Source organism: Pipra filicauda, unplaced genomic scaffold (genome assembly GCF_003945595.2).
Source record: "Pipra filicauda isolate LSUMZ 115617 unplaced genomic scaffold, ASM394559v2 scaffold337_size785800_pilon, whole genome shotgun sequence".
Lineage (NCBI taxonomy): Eukaryota > Metazoa > Chordata > Aves > Passeriformes > Pipridae > Pipra > Pipra filicauda.
This window is the reverse complement of record NW_024104462.1, coordinates 677,348-705,078: the sequence shown is the minus strand read 5'-3', so window position 1 is coordinate 705,078 and position 27,731 is coordinate 677,348. Positions and strand designations below refer to the sequence as shown.

The 27,731-nt window shown below is 48.8% G+C and overlaps 1 protein-coding gene across 5 annotated transcripts in view; it reads right to left on the bottom strand.

Annotated features, from left to right (window-relative positions):
- DNAH9 (dynein axonemal heavy chain 9) overlaps nt 1-27,731 on the bottom strand; it is a 189,392-nt gene that overhangs the window by 41,306 nt on the left and 120,355 nt on the right. For all 5 annotated transcript variants that reach the window (XM_039384055.1, XM_039384056.1, XM_039384057.1 and 2 more), the window contains 3 exons: nt 11,824-12,017; nt 5,705-5,853; nt 1,515-1,642 (listed from right to left, as the gene is read on the bottom strand). In XM_039384055.1, coding sequence (XP_039239989.1) covers nt 1,515-1,642; nt 5,705-5,853; nt 11,824-12,017 — 471 coding nt within the window. The remainder of the gene's footprint in view (nt 1-1,514; nt 1,643-5,704; nt 5,854-11,823; nt 12,018-27,731) is intronic.

The following is a 27,731-nucleotide window of genomic DNA, read 5'->3' as shown; positions in this document are numbered from 1 at the left end:
ACTGGCACCAGGCAACCTGTCCCCATGGCCATGTGTGAGTGCTGGGCTTGTCCCACACAGTTTCCATCAGAACCTGTTGGCAGCTGAGCTCCTCTCCAAGCTCAGGGGGAACCTGCTCTGAGCCACCAGAGACAGTCACACCTGGCAGGTGTTGCTGGAAAACCAGCCAGCTCAACCTCAACATTGTTCTCTTACAGAAATCTAATTTCTGCAGTTCTTCTGGTTTAATCATAGAATCATAAAATAGTTTGGGTTGAAAGGACCTTAAAGCTCATCCAGTTCCACCCCCTGCCATGGGCAGGGACATCTCCCACTAGCCCAGGTTGCTCCAAGCCCCGTCCAACCTGGCCTTGGACACTTCCAGGGATGGGGCAGCCACAGCTTCTCTGGGCAACCTGTGCCAGGGCCTCCCCACCCTCACAGACAAGAACTTCTTCCAGTTTAACCTTCAGTATCTTACTGATTGCTCTGACCACCAGAGAAGGTGGGAATGGATGAAATAAAGACCCTTCAGTCCCTCAGTGCTCATCTGTTAGCACTGAAACAACACATGGAGGCTGACACTGCTGATGGATCCTTCACAGCATCACACTGTCACTGGAGAAAAGAACCCTTCACTTTGCATTACTGAATGGAATAGGGCTCAAAAAGTGCATATTTCCTTGTTCACCACCTCAAAGCAGATGCCACTATTGCAGCTCTCTGCATGAAAAGCTCTCGAGAAGCTCAGCATTGTTTACCTTAGAGGGAGCTTGCAGAAAAAAAAAGCAAAAATTAAGATCAAAATATCAAAGGCATTTAATTTCAATTGAAACTCAGGCCTGCAGGCTCGGATCAGGGCTCCAAGCTTTGTCTTAATCTAATTTTATGCAGAAAATTCAGTGATAAGAGAAGTTTATATAATCCACATCAAGGAAATCAGAGGGGTTCCCAGGACCTATAATGAGAGCTGACATCACTGACTGCACATTACAAACCCAGGCACTCACTAAATAATTGTGGCTCCAGAGAGTACTTGACAGAGACAGAGCTCCCTCCACACCCTCCCAGGCTCTGAAGCATTTTGTTGAGCTGTGATAAGAGCTTCAAACATTCCTCTGGTTTGGGGTGCACCAAGGAAGCAGCCCCACTGCAGAGAGGCTCTGCCTTCCCTTCAGTGAGTGGGTCCTCAGCTCGCTACAATACAGGGTGGATTTTGAGCAGCAGGCAGAGAACGAGTCCAGCTCTGAAGGACAGAGCCCTTCATGTATTCATGAACCAAATCAAGGCAGAGGGAAGTGCAGCACAACCTCCCTCAGAGGCCTCCCCACAACTGCACACCCCAGAGAGGAAAACCAGACTGACAGTGCCTGGGGAAAGCAATGGATTGCAGCAGGACACAGGGAGAAGGGGCTGCTTTGGGCACACAGGAGACACCTTGGCTCATCTCCCCGAGCCAGGAATGATGTGCCCTCACGAAGGGATCAGCATGGGACAGCCTGGCAGGAGGGCAGGGCTGGCCAACAACCCCCTACCTGAAGGATGACCCAGTGCCCCTCTTTTGCAGCCAGATCCAGAGCTTGTTCAGCAACCACCTCTTGGCCTTGTCCAAGGGACACATTGTGGAGGTTCCTGTTGTTGAACGTAAAGCCAAGTTTCTTCCCTGAAAGAAATCAAGGAGTGAGTTGAGCACTGCTGCCCGGCAGGGCTAGGCAGAGCTCCCTGGCCCCAAAACCCTCCCAGAAGAGCCCTCACACTCCTGAGAACAGTTCTCTTGTCTCGTTCCCTTGGCTCTCACCCACTCCTTGCCCAAGTGCTCAAACAGCAGCAGCTTCTTCCAAACTCTTAATTACAGCACAGCATCAACACGAAGGTACCTTGTTACAAAGTGCTTCTTGTTTTAAGAACATTATTCCCCTGCAAGCTCGTGTAAAAACACCTTTCACAGTGATAAGAAATGAACATCTTTTCCTGCTGATGAAATGGATTTTGAACACCCCCAGCTGAGTGGGGAAAGGCCCTTGTGAGGTGGGTTGGGTGCAGCAGGGAGGCTGGGAACACCTTTAGTTTTGAGAAGGCAGGTGCATGAAATCTGTGTGAGCTTCCTGTGGCCTCAGGAAAGGCCTCCCAGGTGCCTTGGATATGGAGGACAGTCAGCCCTCCAGATTCCTCATGGAGCATCCTGGGTAGGTGTGTGGGAAGGCCCAGGGTCAGTGGAGAGCAGCAAAGTCCATGGGAAGGGGAGGTCCAGGAGACACTCAGACCATTTCCCACTGCCCTTCCTACATCCCTCTGCATGTGCAGGCTGGGAATCCCAAAATCCATGTCATTTACTACCCTGCCCTGGAGGAAGGATCTAGTTATTTAGATCTTTAGATCTTCCTTTAGACTGTGATGATTCTTCAGACTCCTCTGATTTCCCTGTAGCATCCCAGTGCCAGAGATCCTTTCAGTGATCCTGGCTGAAGATCAGGTTGGTTCTGTGTCTATCTGTCACCCAGAGATGGAGGATACCACTTGCTCTTCATCTCACAGGAAAAGCAACTGCCTGGATCCAGCTCTCTCTACTGGGTGTTCCTGAGAAGACAAGTCCAAATTCATGCTGCCAGGGGGAAGCAGCCCCATGAACATCCCCACAAACATCCCACACCATCACAGGATGGATTTGGCTCAGCCAGGGAGTCAGTTCACGTGTCCCCGTGTGCTGATCCCTTGGGATTGCCTCCACTTATCTCTGCATGCAGGTTTGCCTCCCTGCAGGCAGGGCACCCTTTATTCCTGATTTCTGCTCAAAGCAGACAAGCTTTATACTAACACAAGGAAAAGATTTGTCTTGCAAGACTTAGGAACCATCTCGTGCTACAACATTGGAAACAGATGGAAAACAACCATCCAAACTCAAGCTCTCTGCTGAGCCTTCCCACAGCCCCCTGGGACACAGCTCTCCTCATTTTTAGAGTTTCCACTTGTCTTTCCCACCATCTCTGATTGCTGCCAACTTTGAAAGCCTCTGATCTCCTCCTGTGCCTTCAAGACCCAGCCACTCAAGAGGGAACGGGGCAAATCACAGAAGGCAGGACACTCCCCCAAACTTGGGGATCAATAATAAGAAATACCAGTTGTTATTTCCACTTCCCAGATGGGAACAGGACTGAGAGGGATAACAGAGGGTCTGTGCTGGCTGCAGAGGAGGGGTCAGGCACCCAGGCTGCCCCAGGATGGGGGGAAGCTTTTTGAGGCCCCAGTGTTTGCTGCAGGACCCTCACCATGTTGTCAAGGAAAGGTGCTATGAGAAGCAGCATGTGGAAGAAGCCAACTTTCATTCCCAAGGATTATCTGGCCAGACCTGCACTTTAATAAAACCTAATGAAGGACAGAGGGAATATTAAGAGTCAACCCAGCCCAGCCCCAGCTGGGCAGTGAGGGCCAGTGCAGCTGCTCTGTAGCAATGATGTTATTTCACTACGGTTATTTTTTTCCACTTTTTCTTGCTGTAGCTGTTCTGGCTGACTAACCCCAGGTGCTCAGCTATACTCAGCTTTACAATTCCAATTAAGCCACTTGTGGTTGGATTTTAGTGCTTCATTTCCCAAACAAGAAAATAACACAGAGACAGGATCACCAACATGACCCAGGGAAAGGGAAGGGAAGCCAGGACCATGATAGGAGCTTCCTCGGGTCGGTGCCTTTAATTCCCAATAATGACATGTGGTTTGGGGGCAGAAAGAGCCTGAAACACAAGGCACAGCCCAGGAACTCCCCATGAGCTGAGGTGCACGTGGCTGAAGCTCTGACAGCTGCTCGTGGCCATGTGGGTAAAGACTGACTCAAATATTATTTTGGGATGACCCAGAAGGTGCATCATAGAGAGGAAAGAGAACCCACAGGTCAGCGTTCCCACACCAATCCCCTGGGCGATGGCTGAGTTCAGAGGGACTGGTCCCTGATAGGGCTGCCAGCGTGGATGGTGTTTAGTCCTGAGACCACCCCATTAAACAGCAGCTCTACTATGGCTGGGATGTGATTCACACAGTGCCAGGAGCATCGGGGCTGGAGACCAAGTCATGGGCTTGGATATATGTGGAGCACATTGCTGGGGAAGGAGAAAAGACACCCGATGAGCAGAATGGCAATGTGGGGCAGCCCAGTGTCCAAAGGCATCTCTCCCCTCTGCTTCAGAGGGATGTTCAGGCTGAAAACTGTACTTTTTCCACAGTGGAGCTGAGATGCAGAATAAATTCTCCACATTGTGAGCTTTAAGGCACAGGCAGTGGCTGCAGCTGGAGGTGCACAGGGGGGGTCACTGCCTTCACCAGGAAGTCATCCTGCTCTGCTCTGCTCTGCCCTGGGGCAGCTTCACCTGCAATACTGGGGCAGTCTGGGGGGACACAATGGAAGGAAGAGATGGAGCCATTAGAGAGTGTCCAAAGGAGGGAAGGAGGATGGAGAAGGGCCTTGATTTGAAGCCGTGGGAGGACACTGAGGGCACTTGGTGTGTTCAGCTGGAGAAGAGGAGACTGAGGGGAGACCTCAGTGCAGTTCCACCTTCCTGGGCAGGCAAAGAGGAGGGGCAGGGACTGAGCTCTGCTCTGGGGGGACCAGGGACAGCAGCCAGGCAATGGCTGGAGCTGTGTCAGGGCAGGCTCAGGTTGGATCTCAGCCAAAGGTTCTTCCTCCAGAGGCTGGTTGGGCACTGCCCAGGCTCCCCAGGGCAGTGGGCACAGCCCCAAGGCTGCCAGAGCTGCAGGAGGGTTTGGCTGATCCTCTGGGGCACAGGGGGTGACTCCTGGGGATGGGCCTGTGCAGGGCTGAGGGTTGGACTCAATGATCCTTGTGGGTTCCTTTCAACTCAGCATATCCTGGGATTCTAGGATCCCGTGAACAGTTTGGGTTAGAAGGGACCCTAAAGACCATCTTATTCAACCCTCTGTCATGAGCAGGGACGCCTTCCATGATTCCAGGTTGCTCCAAGTCCCGTCCAACCTGGCCTTGGATGCTTCCAGGGATGGGGCAGCCACAGCTTCTCTGGGCAACCTGTGCCAGGGCCTCCCCACCCTCAGGAAGATGATCATTCACCAAACTCCTTGACAGGAAACCATATTGCAGAACTCACATTCTACAATAAACAAATCTAAACATATTCCTGAATTACTTTTTTTCCCTAGAAAACACAAATCCTTTTGGCTTTGGAGGCAGCTGACAGCTCCATATCTGACCATCCACAATGAAACCAACTCAGGAAGGATGGGGATAAAAACTGAAAACTCTGCCACTAAGCACAGTCTGTTACAGGGAGCTGCTGCTTATTTTTAGTTCTCATAAAATTGTAGAAGAGTAGGGTGGAAGGGACCTCAAGGGTGCTCTGGTTCAACCTTTCTTGGCAACAAGCAGCTCTCTGACAGTGTGTTTGATATCTCTGACGTAAATCATGGCTTGTGTACAAACCCAGCCCAGTGATCGGTGCGGCGTGAACCACACTGGGAATCCAGGCAATGCAGGAAGGTGACAAGTTTAATTTAAACTTTAGATGAAAATCCAAAATACTTTAAGAAAAAAATTCAAAACAAACAAACCCCAAAAACCTATGTTCTCACAATTGTCTATTTTTAACAGATTACTTCATTATCTACAAAAAGATGAGGAAAAAAAGCCAAAACAAAAGAGAAGTGTCATGCAGCAGATAAAAAGCAATGCTGTGCTATGCCTAGAGACAGGATTTATTTACCATGTTTTTCCACATCCTTCAGTGGGTCCACTCCTGGGGACAGGATAAAAAACATTGGGGTTGCAGGTCCTGATTCCTCAAAGGTTGTTGCAAAATCCAGGGATCTCCCAGCCACATATTTACTGCCCAGCTTTTCTTCTACAAAATCTCTGCCAGAGAGAAAAAAGTTTTGCCATCTACTATTGTTCAGAAAAAGGCAGATTCCACTGCAAATAATCAGTTAATTATCACAGAATCACAGACTCACTAAGGTTTGAAAAGCCTTCAAAGATTATCATCACCCCAGCACCACCACCGTGTTCAGCAAGTGTCCTCATGTCATATCCATTTGTTTTTTTGAACACTTCCAGGGATGGTGACTCCATCACTTCTTAGGCAACCTGTGCCAGGGCTTGATGACCCTTTAATTCCCAATATCCAACCTAAACCTCTCCTGGGGCAATTTGAGGCCATTTTCTCTGGTCTCATCACTGGGAGCAGAGCCCGACCCCCCCCGGCTGCCCCCTCCTGCCAGGGAGTTGCAGAGAGTGAGAAGGTCTCCCCTGAGCCTCCTCCTCTCCAGGCTGAGCCCCCCCCGCTCCCTCAGCTGCTCCTCACACCACTTGTGCTTCAATTAGCTGTGATTTTGCTGATTCAAATAAATTAGAAACTACATTAGGAAAATGGGCATGAAATAATTGTAGAGGGGACCTGCAGGCTGGGCTTCCAGCGTTATCCCTCAGGAGCAATGCCTGGCACTGTGGGCATGGTGGAATGACACCTGGCACCCCAATTCCTGACAAAAGAAGGGAGGTGAGAAGGGAGAACAGTGGGAGTTGCCAGCCCAGGGCTGCACTGAGAAGTGCAATACCAGCAATGGATGATTCTGACTCAGGTATCTCAACAGAGAAGAAATAAGGTACAGGAACCTGCCAAGTGCTTTGCAATCCGAGCAGCCTTCCAGAGGAAGCACCAACTCACAACAAGTCCAGATGATTCACAAAATTACTTTGATCTGGAAAGCTAAAAGAGAAGATCTCCAAGAATACCTGGTGTGTGCAGCCTTGGCATGAGAGTCACAAGGAAAAACACAATGGAGTGAACAGGAAAAGGTTCAGCTCCACAGCAGCTGCCTGAACAGAAAACAGTGTACAGAGAACATTCCCCCAGAGTGAGCTTCCCACACCACTGCTTTAGCAAAAGAGGATACACTGAACATTCATTCAAAGGTAGGAATGTTGTATTCAAACCCCAGGAATGCTGCTGGAGAGTAGATACATGAGTCAGGCTTTTTGAAGGCAGCCAAATTCCTTCTAAGAGAGCTGAGAGCCTCCTTCAAGGACTGGTGAAAGGCAGCTAGAATAGAAATGCCTAAGGGATTGCAAAAGAAAAAGCTTCCACTTTTTTTGGTAGCTCTTTCAAGTAGATTTTTCTGTTCTGGGTCAAGATTTGCTAAATTGCTGCTGGAAAGCTCCAGTTCACAAAATTTAACAAAGTCCATTGGATCCCCAAGAATCACAACATCCTTGTTTGACATCTCTATGAAATGATGCCTTGGGGACTGGAAAACACAACTGAAGTTGAGTGGGAGGCCTTGAAGTGGGACCACATGTGCAGGAGAGGGAGGGCTGCCCTCACAGAGCAACAGAATGTGCTGAGCTGGAAGGGACCCACAAGGATCATCCAGTCCAACCCTCAGCCCTGCACAGACCCATCCCCAGGAGTCACCCCCTGTGCCCCAGAGGATCAGCCAAACCCTCCTGGAGCTCTGGCAGCCTTGGGGCTGTGCCCACTGCCCTGGGGAGCCTGGGCAGTGCCCAACCAGCCTCTGGGGGAAGAACCTTTGGCTGAGATCCAACCTGAGCCTGCCCTGACACAGCTCCAGCCATTCCCTGGCTGCTGTCCCTGGTCCCCCAGAGCAGAGCTCAGTCCCTGCCCCTCCTCTTTGCCTGCCCAGGAAGGTGGAACTGCACTGAGGTCTCCCCTCAGGCTCCTCCAGCTGAACACACCAAGTGCCCTCAGTGTCCTCACACACCTTCAAATCAAGGCCCTTCTCCATCCTCCTTCCCTCCTTTGGACCCCCTCTAATGGCTCAATCTCTTCCCTCAGACAGGGTTGGAGCAGTCCCCACATGTGGTGTCTTTCAAGCAATGTCTCCACAGGGCTGGGTCACTGTATCACCAACAGGATTTGGGAAATGGTGCCAGCAGTAAAAGCAAATATCCCAGACAAAGGGCTGGCTGTCAGCTCTCCCATGGTACACAAGCCCCAGCTGCCCACCATCCCATATCCCAGGAGTACCTGTCAGTGTGTTAACCACGGCTGGAGGCACCAGCTATCAGAGCCCTCAGTCCTGCTGCTCTGTTTCCAAGGTCTGTCCCTCCTAAGGCAGAAGTACCAGTGCCTTTGAAAGGACTTCACGATGACCAAGTCATACCTTGCCAGTGGCTGCTGGACTGGTCTGACCCCATCATGGATGTGGAAGAGGGGGAGCACAAGGTCTTGTAAGAGGCTTTTTGCTGACATTCTTCACTAAGATTGGGGGATGAAACACGTATTTACAGTGGAAAATCCTTCTTGAGGAAATGATGGTTCTTGGTGCAGTGCTGGCACCGAAGCTCTAAGGAATGAGGTAAGAGTGGTTTCTCCTGACGACTCCTTAGGCTCAGGGAAGGAAACAGACTCTGCAATATCCCAGGGATCTGCTGTGAAGGGAGGCTGAAAAACCCAACTTCCTAGGCAGAGAAATGTAAGAAGCCTGTACAGAGGTGGATCATTTTAAATCCCAAAGAACTTCCTACACTATCACCATGGAGCTGGCACATATGACATGGGACTTAGGGGGTCTTAAACCTTTATGAACAGCAGCTGAAAATGATGTAAGGCACCTAAAATATCTCTGTCCACATGTGTTTAGGTTACCAAGTTACTCCTTGACTCCTAAAATGCATTCGAGTACTTGTCAAGACCCCTGGAGAGACAGGAAGGTTTGGACTGTTCATGATGTTCATTGATCACCAGTGAGGCATTGAATGTTGGTAGATTGATATATTGATATACTGACTGATATAATTGATAACAGAAGGAAGAGATCTGCAAGTTGAGAATGGCAAAACACCCTCTGGGATCCAATGACACTGCAGGTTTCTAAACTCGATGAATTTATTAACACACATGGTCTTGAACCACCACTGGCTGCAGGAGTGATGTGGAGGGTGAAGTCATAGAATCATAGAATCATAGAATAATAGAATCAGCTGGGTTGGAAGGGACCTCTGAGATCATCAAGTCCAACCCTTGATCCAACCCCGCCGTGGTTCCCAGCCCATGGCACTGATGCCACATCCAGTCTGTCCTTAAACACCTCCAGGGATGGAGAATCCACCCCCTCCCTGGGCAGCCCATTCCAATGGCTCAGCACCCTCTCTGCAAAGAAATTCTTCCTGATATCCAACCTAAACCTCCCCTGGCACAGTTGAAGACCCAGCCCTCTTGTCTTGCTGATGGTTGCCTGGGAAAAGAGACCAACCCCCCCCGGCTCCCCCCTCCTGTCAGGGAGTTGCAGAGAGTGAGAAGCTGAGCCTCCTCTTCTGCAGGCTGAACAGCCCCAGCTCCCTCAGCCTCTCCTCACAGCACTTGTGCTCCAGACCCTTCCCCAGCCTCGTTGCCCTTCTCTGGACCTGCTCCAGCCCCTCCATGTCCTTCCTGAGCTGAGGGCCCAGAACTGGACACAGCACTCCAGGGGTGGCCTCACCAGCGCTGACTCCAGGGCAAGAATCACTTCCCTGGACCTGTTGACCACCCTGTTCCTGAGCCAGGCCAGGATCCATTGGCCCTCTTGGCCACCTGGACACACTCTGGCTCCTGTTCAGCTCCCTGTCCATCCCCACTCCCAGCTCCCTTCCTGCCTGGCTGCTCTCCAGCCACTCTGTCCCCAGCCCAGGGGGCTGCAGGGGGTTGTTGTGGCCAAAGTGCAGGACCCGGCACTTGGTCTGGTTGAACCTCATCCCCTTGGAATCAGCCCAACTCTCCCTCTGCAGAGCCCTCCTGCCTTCCAGCTGATCGACACTCCCTCCCAAATTAGTGTCGTCTGCAAATTTGCTGATGGTGGACTCAATCCCCTCACCTAAATCATCAATAAAGATATTTCAAGAAGAATTTTAGTCCCATTTCCCAAGTCTTGGGGAATGTGCTGTGAATTGTTCCTGTTTGCACATGTTTGTGTCCTCACTTACTCCTAGATAAGAAACAAAACATAAAACTCATCTAAATACTCGTGTGCAAAGAGAAAAGCTTGACGTGCCCAGATCCTAAAAACATCCAAGTTTTTGAACTGGATTCCCTTTTCATAAAAGAGAGATATGAAAGGGGCTGAAATTTGATGTTCCAGTTATTTCCGAGCTGTGTGAGTAAGAAGGAAATAAATTAAACTTGCTTAATTAAATATGCACTTAAAATTTTAGAAAAACATGAGCTTATTTTACCCAAGCTAAACAACAACAAGAAAACCAATATTTCCAGCTGAGAGACACATGGAGAATCCAGTCATAAGAGTAAGAAATGAAAAAGATGGCTCAGATTATTATGATTATGATAAATTATAGTATTTATGCTAGTAAAACATAATAACATTGACCATAGGGAGACTTCACTCAGTCTTGTCTGCATTTTCCTGTGAACTCTAAAGCACAAAGAGATCTATTTCATACACTGAGCAATAACCCTGCTACACTCCCATGCCATGTGGTGCAGTAATATAAACTATTTGAGAGGCAGGAGCATGAGAGACATCTGAGAAATGTCAAAACACTGACTACCAGGACAGAGGAAAAAACAGCTCCTACTGGAGTGAAAGACCTTTAGTTTCTCCTGGAACAAGTGTGTTGCTTTTGCATACCTTGGGGAAGTTTAGCCTTGCCTAGTTACCTCCACTACATAATTTACAGCTACAAGATTCAGAACCAGCAGCACATAAATTTTGCACTTTACAGGGAAAAAAAAAAAAACCAAGAGAGAAAACGTCTCTAAGACTTTCCTTTACTTCTACACTTTATTCTGGTGTCTAAGGCACAGCCAAAAAGGAACTAAAATCAATGTTATTGAACTCTAGACCATGTGTTGATCACCCAAAGACTCCAGTAGATGTGTAACACCTGTAAGGTGATGCTCATTTCTGACTTGGCCTCTCTGCTCCTCACCCACTGCCAGTGACACTGCCCCATCCTACTGCTGATCTGGAGGTGAGATCCCCTGAAAAAGAAATTCCAAATAAATGAAATGGTTGTTGATTGCCTTACGGAGTTCAGAGATCATGGAATCACAGAACAATTCTGAGTGTCCAAAGGAAGGAATGAAGATGGGGAAGGGCTTTGATCTGAAGCCGTGTGAGGACACTGAGGGCACTTGGTGTGTTCAGATGGAGGAGCCTGAGGGGAGACCTCACTGCAGTTCCACCTTCCTGGCAGGGGCAGAGGAGGGGCAGGGACTGAGCTCTGCTCTGGGGGGACCAGGGACAGCAGCCAGGGAATGGCTGGAGCTGTGTCAGGGCAGGCTCAGGTTGGATCTCAGCCAAAGGTTCTTCCCCCAGAGGCTGGTTGGGCACTGCCCAGGCTCCCCAGGGCAGTGGGCACAGCCCCAAGGCTGCCAGAGCTCCAGGAGGGTTTGGCTGATCCTCTGGGGCACAGGGAATGGGCCTGTGCATGGCCAGGAGTTGGACTGGATGATCCTTGTGGCTCTCTTCTAACTCAGCATATTCTGTGATTTTGGGATTCTGTGAACAGTTTGGGTTGGAAGGGATCTAAAAGCTCATCTTATTCCACTCCCTGCCAAGGGCAGGGACACCTTCCATTAGCCCAGGTTGCTCCAAGACCCATCAAACCTGGCCTTGAACACTTCCAGGGATGGGGCAGCCACAGCTTCTCTGGGCAACCTGTGCCAGGGCCTCCCCACCCTCAGGAAGATGATGCTCATTCACCAGACTCCTCGACAGGAATCATATTGCACAATCAACCATAATGCAAAACTCACATTCTACAATAAACAAACCTAAACATAGTCCTGAATTACTCCTGTTCCCCAGAAAGCAACAATCCCGAGTTTCCCTCCCCGGGCAGGGGGAGCCCGGGGCAGTGCTGTCCCACCTGAGGGCGCAGGTGACGCGGTCGGGCCGCAGGGCCCTCAGGATGCACAGGCGCTGCAGGGACGACTTGTTCTTCCACTCCTGGGGGAACTTCTCCCTCTCAGGACACTCAGATTCAATAAATTTCTTCCACCTTTTTGCAGACCCTTCAATATCCCGATCCAGGTTTCTGAATTCCTCCATGGATGAGAGAGCCTGGAAAAAATCAAGGGAGGTCAAGAAGAACAATCCTACTTGCCTCTAAATTGTTTTTCTAACATTAAGGACTGCTCATGTTTTCCTCCACCAGAAGGGTCAGAGCTGGAGTCTGGGAAGCACAATCAGAAACCCACCAGGACCCCAGAAGCACAGAATATGCTGAGTGGGAAGGAACCCACAAGGAGCTTCAAGCACAACTCTTAGCCCTGACCAGGACTATCCCCAAGAGTCCGTGCCTGAGACCAGACTTTGACCATTCTCCTTCTCCCAACTCTGTGGTCATCACACGATCAGAGGACCAGGAATAAACACAGCCCATTTGCAAGGCCACAGGACAGGAGGACTGAGGGCTTTTTCATTCTTGTAGAAGGCCTTCTCTCTAGGCTGCCCTCAGAACATCAGCTCTAAAGTCATGCAGTACCTAACATGGTCCTGCCTGGCGCCCTCACCCACATCTCTGCAGTGCCCCTCCCCAGCCAGGGCAGCCACACACATTATCCAGGCCCCTGCCTGGCACCACAGACATGGGTGCTTGGAAAGGACAGCACAGGAAAGGAGGAAACATTTTGGCATCAACCACCATGTAGTCCTCCATTTCCCAGAGAGCAAATAAATCTCCTCTTCTGTTTGGAAACCAGATCTGAAGAATCTCAGCTGACAAGCACTTCTGAGTGACTGTTATCCCAGAAATCCCTGATTTGGATGGGAGCTGGAAATTTAGAGCCCATGTCTGACAGAAGAGCATATTGCTGACATTCCTGTGAGCTGCACATCCACAATCTCCTCATTGCTTCCACAGAAACAAGGAGAATTGTGCAGCAAAATCCACAAGAGCTGATGGAAAATGTGCTTTGGTATCCAGGGTGCTCGGCATCCAAAGCTAAACAGACTCAAACATACCCAGCTCACCAAAACCATTTTTTTAAAGGATTTCACAGTTGGAATATTAATTATCTTTATAGAATCACAGAATGGTTTGGGTTGGAAGGGACCTTAAAGACCATCCCACTCCAACTCCCTGCCATGAGTCAGGTCATCTCTATCCGGTTGTTTTTCTCTCTCTGTTCCCCATGCACATCCCTCTCTATCTGCACAGTCTGGTGCACACACTCTGTGACACCAAGGCCTTCCCCACACAGTCCTGGTGACCACGGGGCCAGGAATCCCAACAAACACAGTGAAACCAAATCCTCTGGTTTATTTTTGCCAAACGCACACAGCGATTAAGTTACTCAGTGCTACAAGTCTGCAGCAGAAACAGGCAGCTGAAGAATGCCCCAAAAACCAGCTGAGCAAGGCAGTCAATAAATTATAAGTTATTACAACGAAAATTAGTTAGTTAGATTTTGAAGTTAGAAAGTGGCAACTATAAATGTTATGCAGAGAAGTACAGAATCCAACTCTCTCTCATACGAGTGGTGGCAGAACACACTGCACAGCTCAGAAGGTTCTTCTGGATTTCAAGTAAAATTCTCACTGAAACAAACATCTTCAGAGTGGTTTGCATAATCTGAAGCTGTGAGTGGTTGAACATGAAGTGGAGAAGACAAGTGAAGGACAAAAGACAGTGACTGAGCTGTTTTCTACAGGAACAGAAGGGCACAGTCGGAGAGAAGCAGAAGCTTCTCGATGGGCAGAGGTGTCCCACACCCCCAGTGCTCCAGCTCACAGCCCATACAGCTTCAGATGAGAGCTCCTGAAAAAATGCTGGTGTCACACCTTGCTCAGATCAACTGAACAACCACAGCCTTGCACAGGGCTCTGAAAGGCACCCAAGTGCCCTGGCAGAGGTGTGAGAGATGGCCTTGCATACGCTGCTCTTGCAAACCAGGCAGAACACACTGAAGGCCACCCTGCTTTAAAAAAACCCTGCTTTTTCTCTAGAAGAGGGTTCCCAATGAGAAGACAAGCACTGTAAAATTTGGTCTTTCTAACAGATTGAATTTAGTCACAGAAGAGTGAAGAGAGAGAAGGAAGAAGTCAGAAAAAGGGGCTTCTGATAACAAATGAGTTCATGTTTTTAGCAGTGAATTCATAGATTCACAAAATAGTTTGGGTTGGAAGGGACCTTCAAGATCATCTTGTTCCAATCCTCTACCAGAGACACCTTCCACTATCCCAGGTTGCTCCAAGCCCCGTCCAACCTGGCCTTGAACACTGCCAGGGATGGGGCAGCCACAGCTTCTCTGGGCAACCTGTTCCCAGGTAGAATGTCTGCAGACAAAGAGGTTGCAGAGCTGTTCCCAGTGGGTGCCATGGCCCAGGACATTTGCTGTATCTCCACTCACATCACCAGCAATGGTTGGAAGAAATCTCAGGAGGGGTCCAGGCCACGCTCATGCTCAGGCTGGGCCTGTGGCCAGTGATAGAGAGAGGGGCAGCCATGGCTTTGTCTACCAAAATGCTGCCCTCCAAGATGACATTGTCTCAGCCCCTCTGGATGCTCTGCTCTAGACCTGCACTGTCCTTACAGTGAAGAAGAGAATTCACCTTTTCATATGTTCAAGCAGAATCTCCCAACCTGCAGTTCGCCGTGGCTGACACCACTTTCACCATTAAACCACATCCTCAAGTGCCACATCCACATGTTTTTGAACCCTTCCAGGGATGGTGACTCCACCACGTCCCTGGGCAGCCTGTTCCAGGGCTTGATAATCCTCTAATTGATTTTTCCCCCCTTAATATCCAATATAAACCTCCCCTGGTGCAACTCTTGTCCTGTCACTTGTTACCTGGGAGAAGAGACTGACCCCCACCTGGCTACAACCATTATTACACTGCCTAGAACATGGAGAGTTTGGCTCTGTCCTCTCATAGTTGGACAAACCTCCCAACCTTTCCTCACTCCTGTGCTCCAGGGCCAGAGAAGAACTTGGAGGTATCACCAAAAATGCTTCTGCAACAAATCAAGCCTTGCCCAAAGGCACTATTCCATCAGTACCTCCACCAAAGGCACAGAGTGTTTGCAGTGCTACAGCTCAGACTGACTCAGCCTGGCACTGCCCATTCCCATGCCAAGCTCCCAGAGAACTGGAGAATGTAGTCAGGAAGAGTGTGGGAAAAGCAGTGATTCAACAGCTGTTTTTTCCAAGTGTGGATCAGCACTAGCATGGAGAAATGTCAGATGAACTTGCTCCAAATCTAGTGCCTTACCCTGCTTTCTGTGAAAAATCAGAAACCAGAGCACAGAACAGGAGAAACTGAAATCCCCAGGAATGATGGAATATTCTGATCTGCCAAACCCTGGTCCTTGCAGCAATAAATGTACTTGATGCACCTCTCAGAGCAGAGCACAACACAATGGTAAATGTTGAATTCAGTGGATTCTCAGTGCAAGTGCTTATATAAAACATCACTGTCGACTTTTGACGTGATTCATTTAAAATATCTCTTCAGAACTTTGGCTGCTGCTGCTTCGAGAAGTCTCTTGGTTGACGTTAACAAGGGAGACTCCAAAAAATTGCTTTTTTCTTATCAAATGACAGACATGTAATCAGGGATGATAGTATCCCTCTCTCCCTGAACAACACGTTGCAAAATCAAGAAAGCTCTAATTGCAAGTAAAAAGTCTGTATTATAGAAATTAACACTAAAATTGTCATTAGTCAACAATTTTAATTGCATTTATTAAGAGTGATGGTATTAATAAGAGATGCTGCTATTTAAAAGCCAGTGGAGTGAAAGCTATCTCAATCTGTGAATATTAATTGCTTTTCAATACCTCTGTTGGGAATTTTTCCAGGAGACTTAGTCCAACACTGACACATCACTGTTTCCAAGCAGGAATGGCACGTCGGGGCAGCAGATGGGAACCTGTGCAATGTGGCTATTTTTGTCCACATAATGAACAGTACATTTGTCACTTAGAGTTGTCATGGAAATTGAGAGAGACAAAAAACATTGGACAAAATGAAATATGATCCAAAGGGCTGGAGGACTCCACTCCTGCCTTTGCAACCCACTCCAAGATCATCTCTGATGGCTGGAAGCAGGAGGGGTTTGAGTTTATATCTCAAAATGAGACTTTGCCAGCAAAACAGGGCTCTTCACACCATCAGGGCAAGGAGCATTGTTTTCTCAGAGAAAATGGGTTTTCATTCATTGAATCACAGACAAGTTGCTTTGTCACTTCAGGTTTCCTTGACAGTTTCTCTCTGTCAGAACCAGTTAATGTGGAGCTGGGGTGGCAGCAGCTCTGTGGGTTCACACCTTCACACATGCAAAGTTCTCTCATTCTCCCACAGTTGGAGGGAACACAACATTGGCTTCGGGACAGGAATCCTGGTTTCCATCACAGAGCAACACAGGAGGGTCCCTGACACACAGCCCTGAGTCAGGGAAGGGCCACAGGGAACAGGGATCTTTGGAAAGACCTGGGGGGGACAAGGAGGAGATGAAACCCTCAGAACCCAGAGCATGGGCTGAGGCTTCAGAGAAAAGAACAACTCCAAGGTTGCTACTCCACACAAGTTATTTCCTTGTGCCAGACACAGCACAACAAGCTTTTGTAAATTTATTGGAAAAAAATGCTTGCTCTTGTCACTGAAGGGAACTGTTCTAAGGACACCATCTGGTCAAACTGGCCTCAAGTTAAGGTGTTGCATCATAATTTCCTAAAAAATCCAGATAAATAATTATATTATTTCCATATTTTCTTCTCTTTGGTTCTAAAGGAATTTATTCCTTAAAAAAAAAAAAGAAAACTTGCCTTGTATTTTACAATATATCCATAGTTCAAACCCTCTGCCCCAGAGCCATAGGACTGGAGAACAGCTCTGGGGCAAGGTAGGACAAAATCACCTCATTGCTGTGCCCTGAACAGCACACATGCACAAAGAGCATGGAAAATAATCCAGAGCAAGTAAAACCAGTGCTGCCAGAACACTCCTAACATCAACTTACTTCCTCAGCAGCCATAAGACTGGTTTTTAAAAGACGTAATGAAATCGAAATAAAGGAATGTGAGGGGGTTTGTAAAAGCTATCCTTAATTTTGAGGCTTCAGGTTATACCTGGTCTGTATTTTCGGTCTTGGTCCCTTGTATATCTTGCTTTTCTTTAAAAAAATTACCCCTCTATTTAAAAAAATGAGGTTTATATGGAACACGCTGAACATCAAATGTCCCCCTATAAAAATTACACAACACTGGAAAAAAATATATTTAATATTCTCACAGTTTTAATAATCTGTGAGATGATTAAATCCTGACAGTTATTCACTATTTCATTTGCACAACTAAGGAGCTGTAGTTTTATGAATTGTGTTACACAGTTTTTAAGCAGAGCAGTAGCCACAAATGAGAAGTTCACGGTGCTCTGGGCAACTGACTCTGAGATCAACTGACCCTGATCTTCTTCTGGAAGGGCGCTGGCACCTGCCCCGAGGGTTCCTGTGGGCAGGGGTGGCCCCAGAAGCCATGGGCACATAGTGGGGGATTGGGGCAGGATGTTCTACCCCATAAGACCTAAAATGCAGTCAGAGAATGCAAACAATGCCAGTTCTCTGTGTGGAGTTACTGGCAGTGCCAGGGTGTGGGTTTTGATGTTAAACTGTGCTAAAACCAGCCTGATTCACCAAATTACAAACACACCCCCTGCTTTCGGAAGCAGGATGTGACAGATAAGCTGGGAGCTGGCCTGCAAATCTCTGACTGGCAGTCAATCAATTTGTACTATAAAAGTCCAGTCCTCTTACATCCAGTTAGGTTCTTCTGACATAACCCTTCCTGGGGTCTGTGAGTGGAGATTCCCCCCTTGGCTGGGAATGTCCCCCAGGGTCACTCCTGGAGGTAGAAAGAAAGAGATCTCCTCAAGACAGTTGGTCTGGGCGAGTTACATCGATCTCTAATTAATAATTATTTCTTTTTGCCAGCTTTAATATAATTGCTTCAATAATCATAGAATCATAGAATCAACTGGGTTGGAAAAGACCTCTGAGATCATCAAGTCCAACCCTTGATCCAACACTGCCACGGTGACCAGATCATGGCACTGATGCCACATCCAGTCTCACCTTAAAACCTCCAAGGGACGGTGACTGCATCCCCTCCCTGGGCAGCCCATTCCAAGGGTTGATCACTCTCTGGAAAAAATTTTTTCCTAATATCCATCCTAAACCTCCCCTGGCACAGCTGAAGACCATGTCCTCTTGTCCTACTGCTGGTTCCTGGGAGCAGAGCCCGACCCCCCCCGGTTCCCCCCTCCTGTCAGGGAGTTGCAGAGAGTGAGAAGGTCTCCCCTGAGCCTCCTCCTCTCCAGGCTGAGCCCCCCCAGCTCCCTCAGCCTCTCCTCACAGCACTTGTGCTCCAGTCCCTTCCCCAGCCTCGTTGCCCTTCTCTGGACCTGCTCCAGCCCCTCCATGTCCTTCCTGAGCTGAGGGCCCAGAGCTGGACACAGCACTCCAGGGGTGGCCTCATCAGCGCTGAGTCCACGGCAAGAATCACTTCCCTGGTCCTGCTGTCACACTTGGAATCAGCCCATCTCTCCAGCCTGTCCAGGTCCCTCTGCAGAGCCCTCCTGCCTTCCAGCTGATCGACACTCCCCCCCAACTTGGTGTCATCTGCAAATTTGCTGATGGTGGACTCAATTCCCTGATCATCAATAAAGATATTAAATACAACTGGGCCCAGCACTCATCCCTGGGGACACCACTGGTGACCAGATCCCAGCTGGATGCAGTTCCATTCCCCACCACTCTCTGGGCCCGACCCTCCAGCCAGTCCCTAACCCAGCACAGAGTGCCCCTGTCCAAGCCTTTTCCAGGAGTGTGCCATGGGAGACGGTGTCCAAGGCTTTGCTGAAGTCCAGGCAGACACATCCACAGCCTTCCCCTCATCCACCAGGTGGGTCACCTGATCATAAAAGGAGATCAGGTTGGTCAGACAGGACCTGCCCCTCCCAAACCCCTGCTGGCTGGGTCTGATCCCTTGTCCATCCTGTAGCTGTTGTGAGATTGCAATCACTTCAGTGCAGTGGACTGTCCTATCTTACACTATACTACTGGTAGTTTTAACTTTTATATTGTGTAATAAATAATTCTGATTAAGATCTTTTCTCTGATCATCTGTAATAATAAATGATTCATTTTATATCAATGTTCTCAGTTTGCCATCATTAAAGCCTGCGGGACAAAGTGATTAAATAAAATTAACGGTTGACAAAATCTGGGGCTCAGATTGGACTCAGCCACCCCCAGGCTCCTCTCTGAGAAGATGATCCTTTCTGCACCTCATGACTAAACAGCAGGGCTTTAATAAACTTTGTCTAAAGGCCCCCACTCCCTCCCATGACAGGGATAGACCAGCTCTTGAAAAGCCAGGATCAGCCCTTGGAATGGGCTGCCCAGGGAGGGGGTGCAGTCCCCGTCCCTGGAGGGGTTTGAGCAGAGCCTGGATGTGGCATCAGTGCCATGGGCTGGGTGACAAGGTGGGGTTGGGTCACGGGTTGGACTGGATGATCTCAGAGATCTTTTCCAACCTGGTTGATTCTGTGATTCTGTAATCACCCCAGTAACACAAAGCATCTGAGCTCTGCCCTGTCCCCATGGCTTGGCTGTGTGTTCCAGAGCTTCCCCAGCCAGAGTGACACAGCTCCCAGGCACGTGTGGGAAGGTCCCACCACAGCCCAGCCCTGCAGCTTGAGGAGTCCATGGGCTTGAGGAGTTTGAAGCAGCTCTTGGATGAACTTTTGCCCCAGGGTTAAAGCAGAGCAGCTGCAGCAATGTCAAAGGCTTGGGGACAACCTCCTGCACAGCAATCTGAGAGGAGGTTGTGGGGAGGTGGGGTTGATGTCTTCTCCCAGGCAACCAGTGATAGGAGAGGGGGAAATGGCCTCAAGTTGTGCCAGGTGAGGTTCAGGTTGGATATTAGGAAAAATTTCTTCACTGGAAGAGTGGTTAAGCACTGGAAGGGCCTGCCCAGGGAGGTGGTGGAGTCACTATCCCTGGAGATGTTCAAAAAATGAGTGGATGTGGCACTTTGTTATATGGTTTAGTGGCCATGTGGTTGTTGGTCACAGGTTGGACTTGATGATCTTGGAGGTGTTTTCCAACCTTAAAGACTCTGTGATTCTATGATCTCCCAAACACTTTGTAAAAGGTTTCACACTATTTGCACTGCTCATAAAGGTTCCTGTGAATATTCATAACTTCTTCCCTTCATTTTCTGCAGCTGGACCAAAAGTCTTTAGGAAAACCAGCATCCCCACAGCTGGAGAGTGACAGCTCCTGGAGGAATGGGAAGCCAGACCTGCACCTGGCTTCCATTGATAGATTAGATCATTCAGGAAGGAGACATACAGGCAGATGAATTGCTCCATTTGAATACTACTGTTAACTAGAAGGATTAATGCAGCAGGTGATGGATTATTTGCCATCTCTCCCATCCTAGGTTTTGGGTTGTATTATTCATTCACTGAAGGTGTTATTTTCTGTTTAGCTGCACCACCTGAATAATTTAACTCATAAGAAAAATCTCCACCAAAGGTGAAAATAAAGATTTGATGGATTTGTCAAACGTCAATCACCTCTCAACGTAAAAATTTTTTTTTGACCCTCCTCATTTCTCTCATAAAAGTTGACTGACAAGCTCATGGCACTGAATGCCCCTGTCTCCCTTTGAACTCTTCCTTGCTGCTTCTGAATTCTACTGGGGTTCAAAGGTATGTAGTGCCACAACATGGCACTGTATACAAAAACACCCCGTTTATCTGCAGGATCCTTCCTAGAGCATCACAACATGCACACACCCTGTGGCTGGACACCAGAAACAGTCTCAGGAGTGATGGGTTGGATCTCACTACCTTTCCTTGGAAAATTTCCAGCAAAACCTATATCATAAATCAGAAAACAATGGCTTCAGTTCCCTCCTGCCAGTACAGGAAAGGTCAGGGACAGAAATGAGATTTAGTCATAATCTTTGTATTCTAGTTGTTTATAACCACTCACCAAATTTGCCTCATTTTACCTGAGATGATTCCCAGCCAGGTTCATGTTGGCATTTTCCCCACATTTTCTTTTCCCTGCAAGGGTTGTTCAAGTGGGTTTGAGAGTTGGCCTTGCAAAGTCAGGCTGTTCTCCCCAAGCCTCCATCTTTCCTCTTCACTCTTCCATGCTCCTCAGCAAACTGGGGATACACAACCAGAACCAGAAGCTGGACATGGATCCCCAATGACACTGAAAGGTGGTACTTGTGTATTCCTGAAAACTTCCCTGGATTTGGCTGTCATAAGTCCCAGTTGGGTCATCACCAATGAACAGCAAAACTGAAAATCAAAATATGTCTCATGGTCCAGAAGAACTCAACTGAAGTATCTGTTCCACATGTCACCTGCTGGAAAGCTCTCAAGGTTCTGTGTCCTGATATAAAAACACACATGGACTTGTCCCTTGAGGAGGCTCCTCACAGCTCTTCACGGCCATGGTCTCATCCAAAGTTTCATGGTGGCACTGCAGCAGAACCGGCCTCAGGAACAGTCAACCAGATTAGGAGAGGGAATAAGGTGCAGAGCTGCTTCTTTGAGAGCTGGTGCCCCCAGCCCTGCCATCTTCCCCTCACGTGGTCACAGACCTGCTCAAACAACCTCAGGAATGGAAGCTGCAGCAACCTGTGCCAGCCCCTCACTGTGTCACAGAGACTTCCCACCTGTCTGCTGGGAATCTTTCCCGTGGTACTTTGAGATGGACTTTATGCTCTGCCTTTTACTGATACAGAAACCAAACTGCTTTCTCTCCTCCTCAGGATGCTGTTGGAAGATGGTACTCTCCTGTCCCCTCAATCTTTACGCCCTCAGACATTCTTCTTCTCCCTATTCTCACTCTCTCCTCACAGTCACATTTTCAGCTGTCTGACACTTCTCACTGTTCCCCTCTATCCTGTCTCTGGAAGGTCCACATCTTTCTTAGAATGCAGCACTCAAAGATTAGACCAGGCTGCAGCAGAAGCTTGGCCAGCTCAGAGTGAAGGGCAAAGCCCAGGGCTCCTGTTCAGGTCCTGTGGTCCTGATGCACTGTGATCACACAGTGGGAATGATACACAGACCATGGGAGCCTCTATGAAAGGCCAACTCCTGTGCCCCAACACAGGAAGACCTCGGTGTTACCATAAGGATTCCAGAGATGGCTCCCAGTTGAAGTCTGCAACCCTCACAGCTGTTTGAGGAAACCACCACTGCCAGGGAAAGGACACAGCTCTGGGCTCTGCTACACTAAAACCATGAGGAGCTCCAACAGGCCCTTTACCACAGAGTCAGAGAACTGTTTAGGTTAGAAATGACCTCTAAATGACCAGCACCACCATGTTCTCGAGTGCCACATCCACATGGCTTTTAAATCCCTCCGGGGATGGGGACTCCACCACCTCCCTGGGCAGCCGCTTCCAAGGCCTGACCATCCTTTGTAGGAAGAAATTTTCCCAATATTCAATCTAAACCTCCCCTGGTGCAACTTCAGGTCATGTTCTCTCCTCCTGTCCCTTGTTCCCTGGGAGCAGAGCCCGACCCCCCCCAGCTCCCCCCTCCTGTCAGGGGGTTGCAGAGCCAGAAGGTCCCGCCTGAGCCTCCTTTGCTCCAGGCTGAGCCCCCCCAGCTCCCTCAGCTGCTCCTGCTGCTCCAGCCCCTTCCCAGCTCCGTTCCCTTCCCTGCACACGCTCCAGCCCCTCAATGTCTCTCTTGTCTGAGGGGCCCAGAGCTGCCCCAGCACTGGAGGTGCCCCAGCAGTGCCAGCACAGGGACAGTCCCTGCCCTGGGGCTGTGACACACCATGGCTGGCACAGCCCAGGGGCCATTGGCCTCTTGCCCCCTGGGCTCACCTGGGCTCATGTCCAGCCCCTGTCACCAGCACCCCCAGGGCCTTTCCCACCAGCAGCTTTCCAGCTGCTCTGCCCCAAACCTGGAGCTGCAGGGGGTGGTTGTGACCCACGGGCAGGATGAAGCCATTCCTTCCCTTTTCTTCCATTTAGAGGATGAAAAAAACTTTATATCCAACATGCCCAGCTGACAGCAGGCTTTGTGTCAGGGGGCCTTGAGAGTGAAAGGCAGAGGCTGGAGAGGCATCCAGGAAAATTCAGTTTCCACTCTGCAATCAAACCACCAAAGTGTGTCTCTAAATATTTGATGTGATCCCACTCTGCTGTATTTCAGATAAGCATCAGATCATTTGCCAGAAGGTTAAAAAGGGGGGGGGAAAAGGCAGAACGTTCTTAAGTAGTGTTTCTGTGAGACACTGGGAATATTTCTCTGAGACTTGATACAGAGGACAGAAGAATGTCCTTAGGAAACTTCTAGATGAGAGCAGATAAGTGTCCATTGAAGTGTCACAATCAATGTTTTCTATCAGAGATGCACTAAAAGGCTGTACATCTGAAGCAGGGAGTTAATGGAAGATATTTAATTAAGACTATGATTTTCTGGCATACTAATAATTCTGAATGTGGAAGGGAAGCTGTGAGTGAAGCCTTTGCTGTCTGACCAGCCTGATCAAAGGCTGTTGCTTGTGCACAGAGAGCACATTGTGTCCCAATGAATCTTGGAAAAGAATGAAAAATTCCTGCATCAAAAAAGTACAAAAAGTGAAAGTTAGAAGAGAGATTTCTGCTCTTTTGTCCAAAAAATCCTGTTTTCTTAAGGGTAAAATATCTGATTCGGTGTTTTATCTCCTAAGCCACACACGCAATCCTATCATCTGCATTCTGCAGGATTATAAATATGGAGTTAATATACGACTTTGTCTAGTGCTGTTCTCCTCCTCGAGAGCTGAATTCAGTGCTTAGAGCTCATTATTCCACATCACATTTATTAAACAATGCCCTTTCAGCAGCGTTTTCATATCTACATAATGAAAATTCTTCCTCTTCAGAAAAAGATGAGGGAAGTGATTGGGATGAAGGAGCAATCCGAGCTGGCCAGGTGTGTTCTTGCTGGGTATTAACTTGCTGCACTTATCCTACAGGACACATCTGCACCAGCAAGGAAGAGGAGCTGCAGGAAATGGCACAAAGGAAATCAGGCTGGAAATATGTATCCAAAGCAAAGAGCTCCAGCACTGCCTGTGCCCAGCCCATGGGAACAGCCTGGCACAGTGACAGCCACAGGCACCCCCAGGGATCAGGGAGCTGCAGGAGGCACAGGGTAACATGGACAGAGCTCCCCAGGGCATGGAGGGAGCTGGAGCATGGGAGAACCTGACAGCAGGGGTCACTGGGGGCACTGGGAATCCCACTGAGGGATTCTGGATCAGCTTTGCCTCAGGCTGGGGAAGGGTCTGGAGCACAAGTGCTGTGAGGAGCAGCTGAGGGAGCTGGGGGGGCTCAGCCTGGAGAGGAGGAGGCTCAGGGGAGACCTTCTCACTCTCTGCAACTCCCTGACAGGAGGGGGCAGCCGGGGGGGGTCGGGCTCTGCTCCCAGGAACCAGCAGTAGGACAAGAGGGCACAGCCTTGAGCTGCACCAGGGCAGGTTTAGGTTGGACATTGGGAAGTTCTTCCCAGAGAGAGGGATCAGCCCTTGGAATGGGCTGCCCAGGGAGGGGGTGCAGTCCCCGTCCCTGGAGGGGTTTGAGCAGAGCCTGGATGTGGCATCAGTGCCATGGTCTGGGTGACAAGGTGGGGTTGGGTCATAGGTTGGACTGGATGATCTCAGAGATCTTTTCCAACCTTGTTGATTCTGTGATTCTGTGATTCTGCAGCCACTTGTGGCACATTCAGTCCCTGTATGGGCCAGTCACTGAAGAGCTGGACTCCACGATCCTTGTGAGTCCCTTCCAGCTCAGAATATTCTGTGATTGTTTGATTCATCCCACCCCCAGCTAGTCTGTGTGGCCAGAGAAAAATCCTCACTTCTCAAAAAGACTGGATTTGTCCAGAGCAACCACACCAATTAAGGCCATGAGGGCACAGCCACTGGACTTATCCATAGTGGTGAAGTTCAGGATGAGCCCTCCTCCACTCTGGGTGGGTTCAGATGGTCTTTCCCAGGCACATAAAAAGTTCAGCTCTGCTGAACCCTTTGAGACACAAGCCTGGTCTGAACAGATGTGACTGTGCCTTGTGTGAGGCTTTGCCTAAGCCAACGAGCCCCACTGATGGGCACAGGGTGTTAGTTCAGGACTAAACCATGGTCATGCATCCACAAAGCTGCTCCTGAGTTAGGCTGTCTCAGACTCTGGGGAGAAGGAGTCTCAGACCAGCACACCTGTACAGGGAGAGGAGGACACACACTGTTCTATCACCTGCTGATCTGCCCCTGGGTCTGTGGCTACAGAAGATGTCCAGGCATGAGCTCACCAGGAGCCACACAATTTGCTGGTATCTTGCTGGCTCACATTTGACTTTGGGGAACTCTCCTGCTGTCAGGAAATGCCTGGACACAGCCCAGGGGTGGGACACTGCAGGGGCTGCCCACAGGAAACAGTAGATGAGGTCACTCTGGTTTGGGAGGTGAGGGCTGTGTGGATTCACGTGCTGCCAGGGCCAGGAAACCACTGCTGACCCTTTCACTTGCTGGTCTGGACATAGTCTGGAATACCAAACAACTCTAACCCCACAGATGTAATTTTTATATCCAAGCTCAGATCAGAACGATGCAGGAGCTGTCTGTTCTAGACCTGGGGATAACAGGCTCAACAGGCAGCCTGGACTGCACCCAGGGGTGAGGAGATCACAGGACATCAATTCAGAGAATACTCAGCTCCCATCTAGATATCAACACCTTCATCTGATGAGACTGGAGACCTTCCAGTGAGGGAAAGGAGAAAAAAAAAAAGAGGAAAAACCCTCCAGAGGCCAATATCTACATGGATTCCGTGTTAATTCAGTCACAAATGAGAATATTTAAATGGCCATTTGCACATGGCTGTGGCCTGAGGGCCTGGGCAGTTCCAGCAGCAACATCTCTGTGGTCTAAGGTGTGTCCACATATTTACTGGTAAGAAAACAACCAGGCAAGTCAGGAGACAGGGATAACCTTGCATGAATACAAAAGATGTTTTCAGCAGTACCAACAGAAATAAAAACTTCCCAGCCAGGCACTGGGAACACAGAGGGGGAGGGAGGCACAACAGGCTGTAATAAAGGAAATTGAAAAGAGACAGAAAACCTCATTTAGAGTAAAAGAACACTTTTGCCTTCTCCAGAGATCACTGCTAAGGACCTGAAATGACAGCCCTTAGCACTGGAATGACCAACTCTATTGAGCACTGAAGGCAGGGACTGGCAGAAGCACTACTCTCACTAAATGGCAGGACTGTGACCCTCCCTGCTCTTAACTGACCCTGCCTGACTCAGAGGCAGTATTTGCACGATGTTAATGGCTGTGCCCTTTGCCAACACCTCCCCTGCTCCAGAGCAGCTGATTTGCCTCCACAGGGACTCCCCAGGCACCATTTCCTCCAAACACCCAGACTGATGAACACAATCAAGCCAAGCCCAGAGCAGCTGCTCTCAACCTGTACAGCTCGAATTCAATTCCTGTTCAGGCTTAAAGAAGCATCAAAGAGCCTGAAATGTAACTGTTTTCCCCCAAGTCTATCAGCACATCTAATCAAAGCTGTTGCCTTTCCTTACAAACCTTCTGGACAGGTCCGTGGGGTTCTTCATTCACGGCTAAATATTGAGCTTCCCTGCACATAAAAAATTGCTCTGTGAAACTTCAGACTAAAGTTAAAAAAAAAGCTGGAAAACTAAATCATAAACTTGTGTCAGATGCTCCAGCACCACAAGCTGAAAACAGCAGCAGAACAACATGTTGGCCTATATATATAATTAATCAACAAAAAACAATAAATAATAAGCAAGTCAGACAAGGCCACTTGCATGCCCAGAGCCCTGAACATTTAATGAGGTTCCCTTTGAAGTTAATGTGCCCAAAATGGGAGGCTCAGAATGAGCCACAAATATCAATATTGATTTCTTTTGGCACTATCTTGGCCAGAACCCCCTGGCATGGAGAGGCCTTTGGGCTGGAGCATTTTCAGTGTTTCTGTGAAAAATTAGCAGAATGCTAAATTTCATTTTGAATTTGAAATATGAATCTGAAATGTACTTTGCTCAAGCTTTGTTGAAGAAACAATTTATTATAGCACTTAATCTCCTTGATGAAAGAAAAGGAGATTTTAGCCTGCTAATAAGCTGTGTAGAAGCCATGACTAATTAACCTAATTGTAGCAGCCTGTGACAAAATGTGATTGTACTAAACCCATGCCTCAAGTAACTAGAATTGTCAAAAACTCAAAGGCTAATAAACCAACAGACATTAACAGAACATAAACACTAATAAAGTTGACACCAACCATATTATTTGTAACAAAATCTATACTACAACCATCACAAGAGACAATCTGAAGGGTATTCAGTATCTGAGAATGTAGAATTCACCATCTGAAAATCTCAAAATGCATAAAATTAGTGCAGATCATTGGCAAGTGACGCAGCTCTTGGAGCTGTGCAGCTCATGGGGCCAGGCAGGCTGGGGCTGGAGACACCCTTCCATCCTGTCCTGTCAAAGTTCAGCAGAAGGGGAAATGCAGAGAAGCATTTCTGGGCATCACACAGTTTCCATCTCAATCACAAACCCCAAAGACTCAGTGGGGATGAGGAAGCTGAGTGGGAAGGGCTCATCTTGAAGAGAATCACCTGGGAAGGGACTTGAGGTGACAGCCCCCCCCTCAATTCCTGCCCACCTTGGAATAAGCCTCCACGTACTCCCCCAAGAGAATCACAGAAC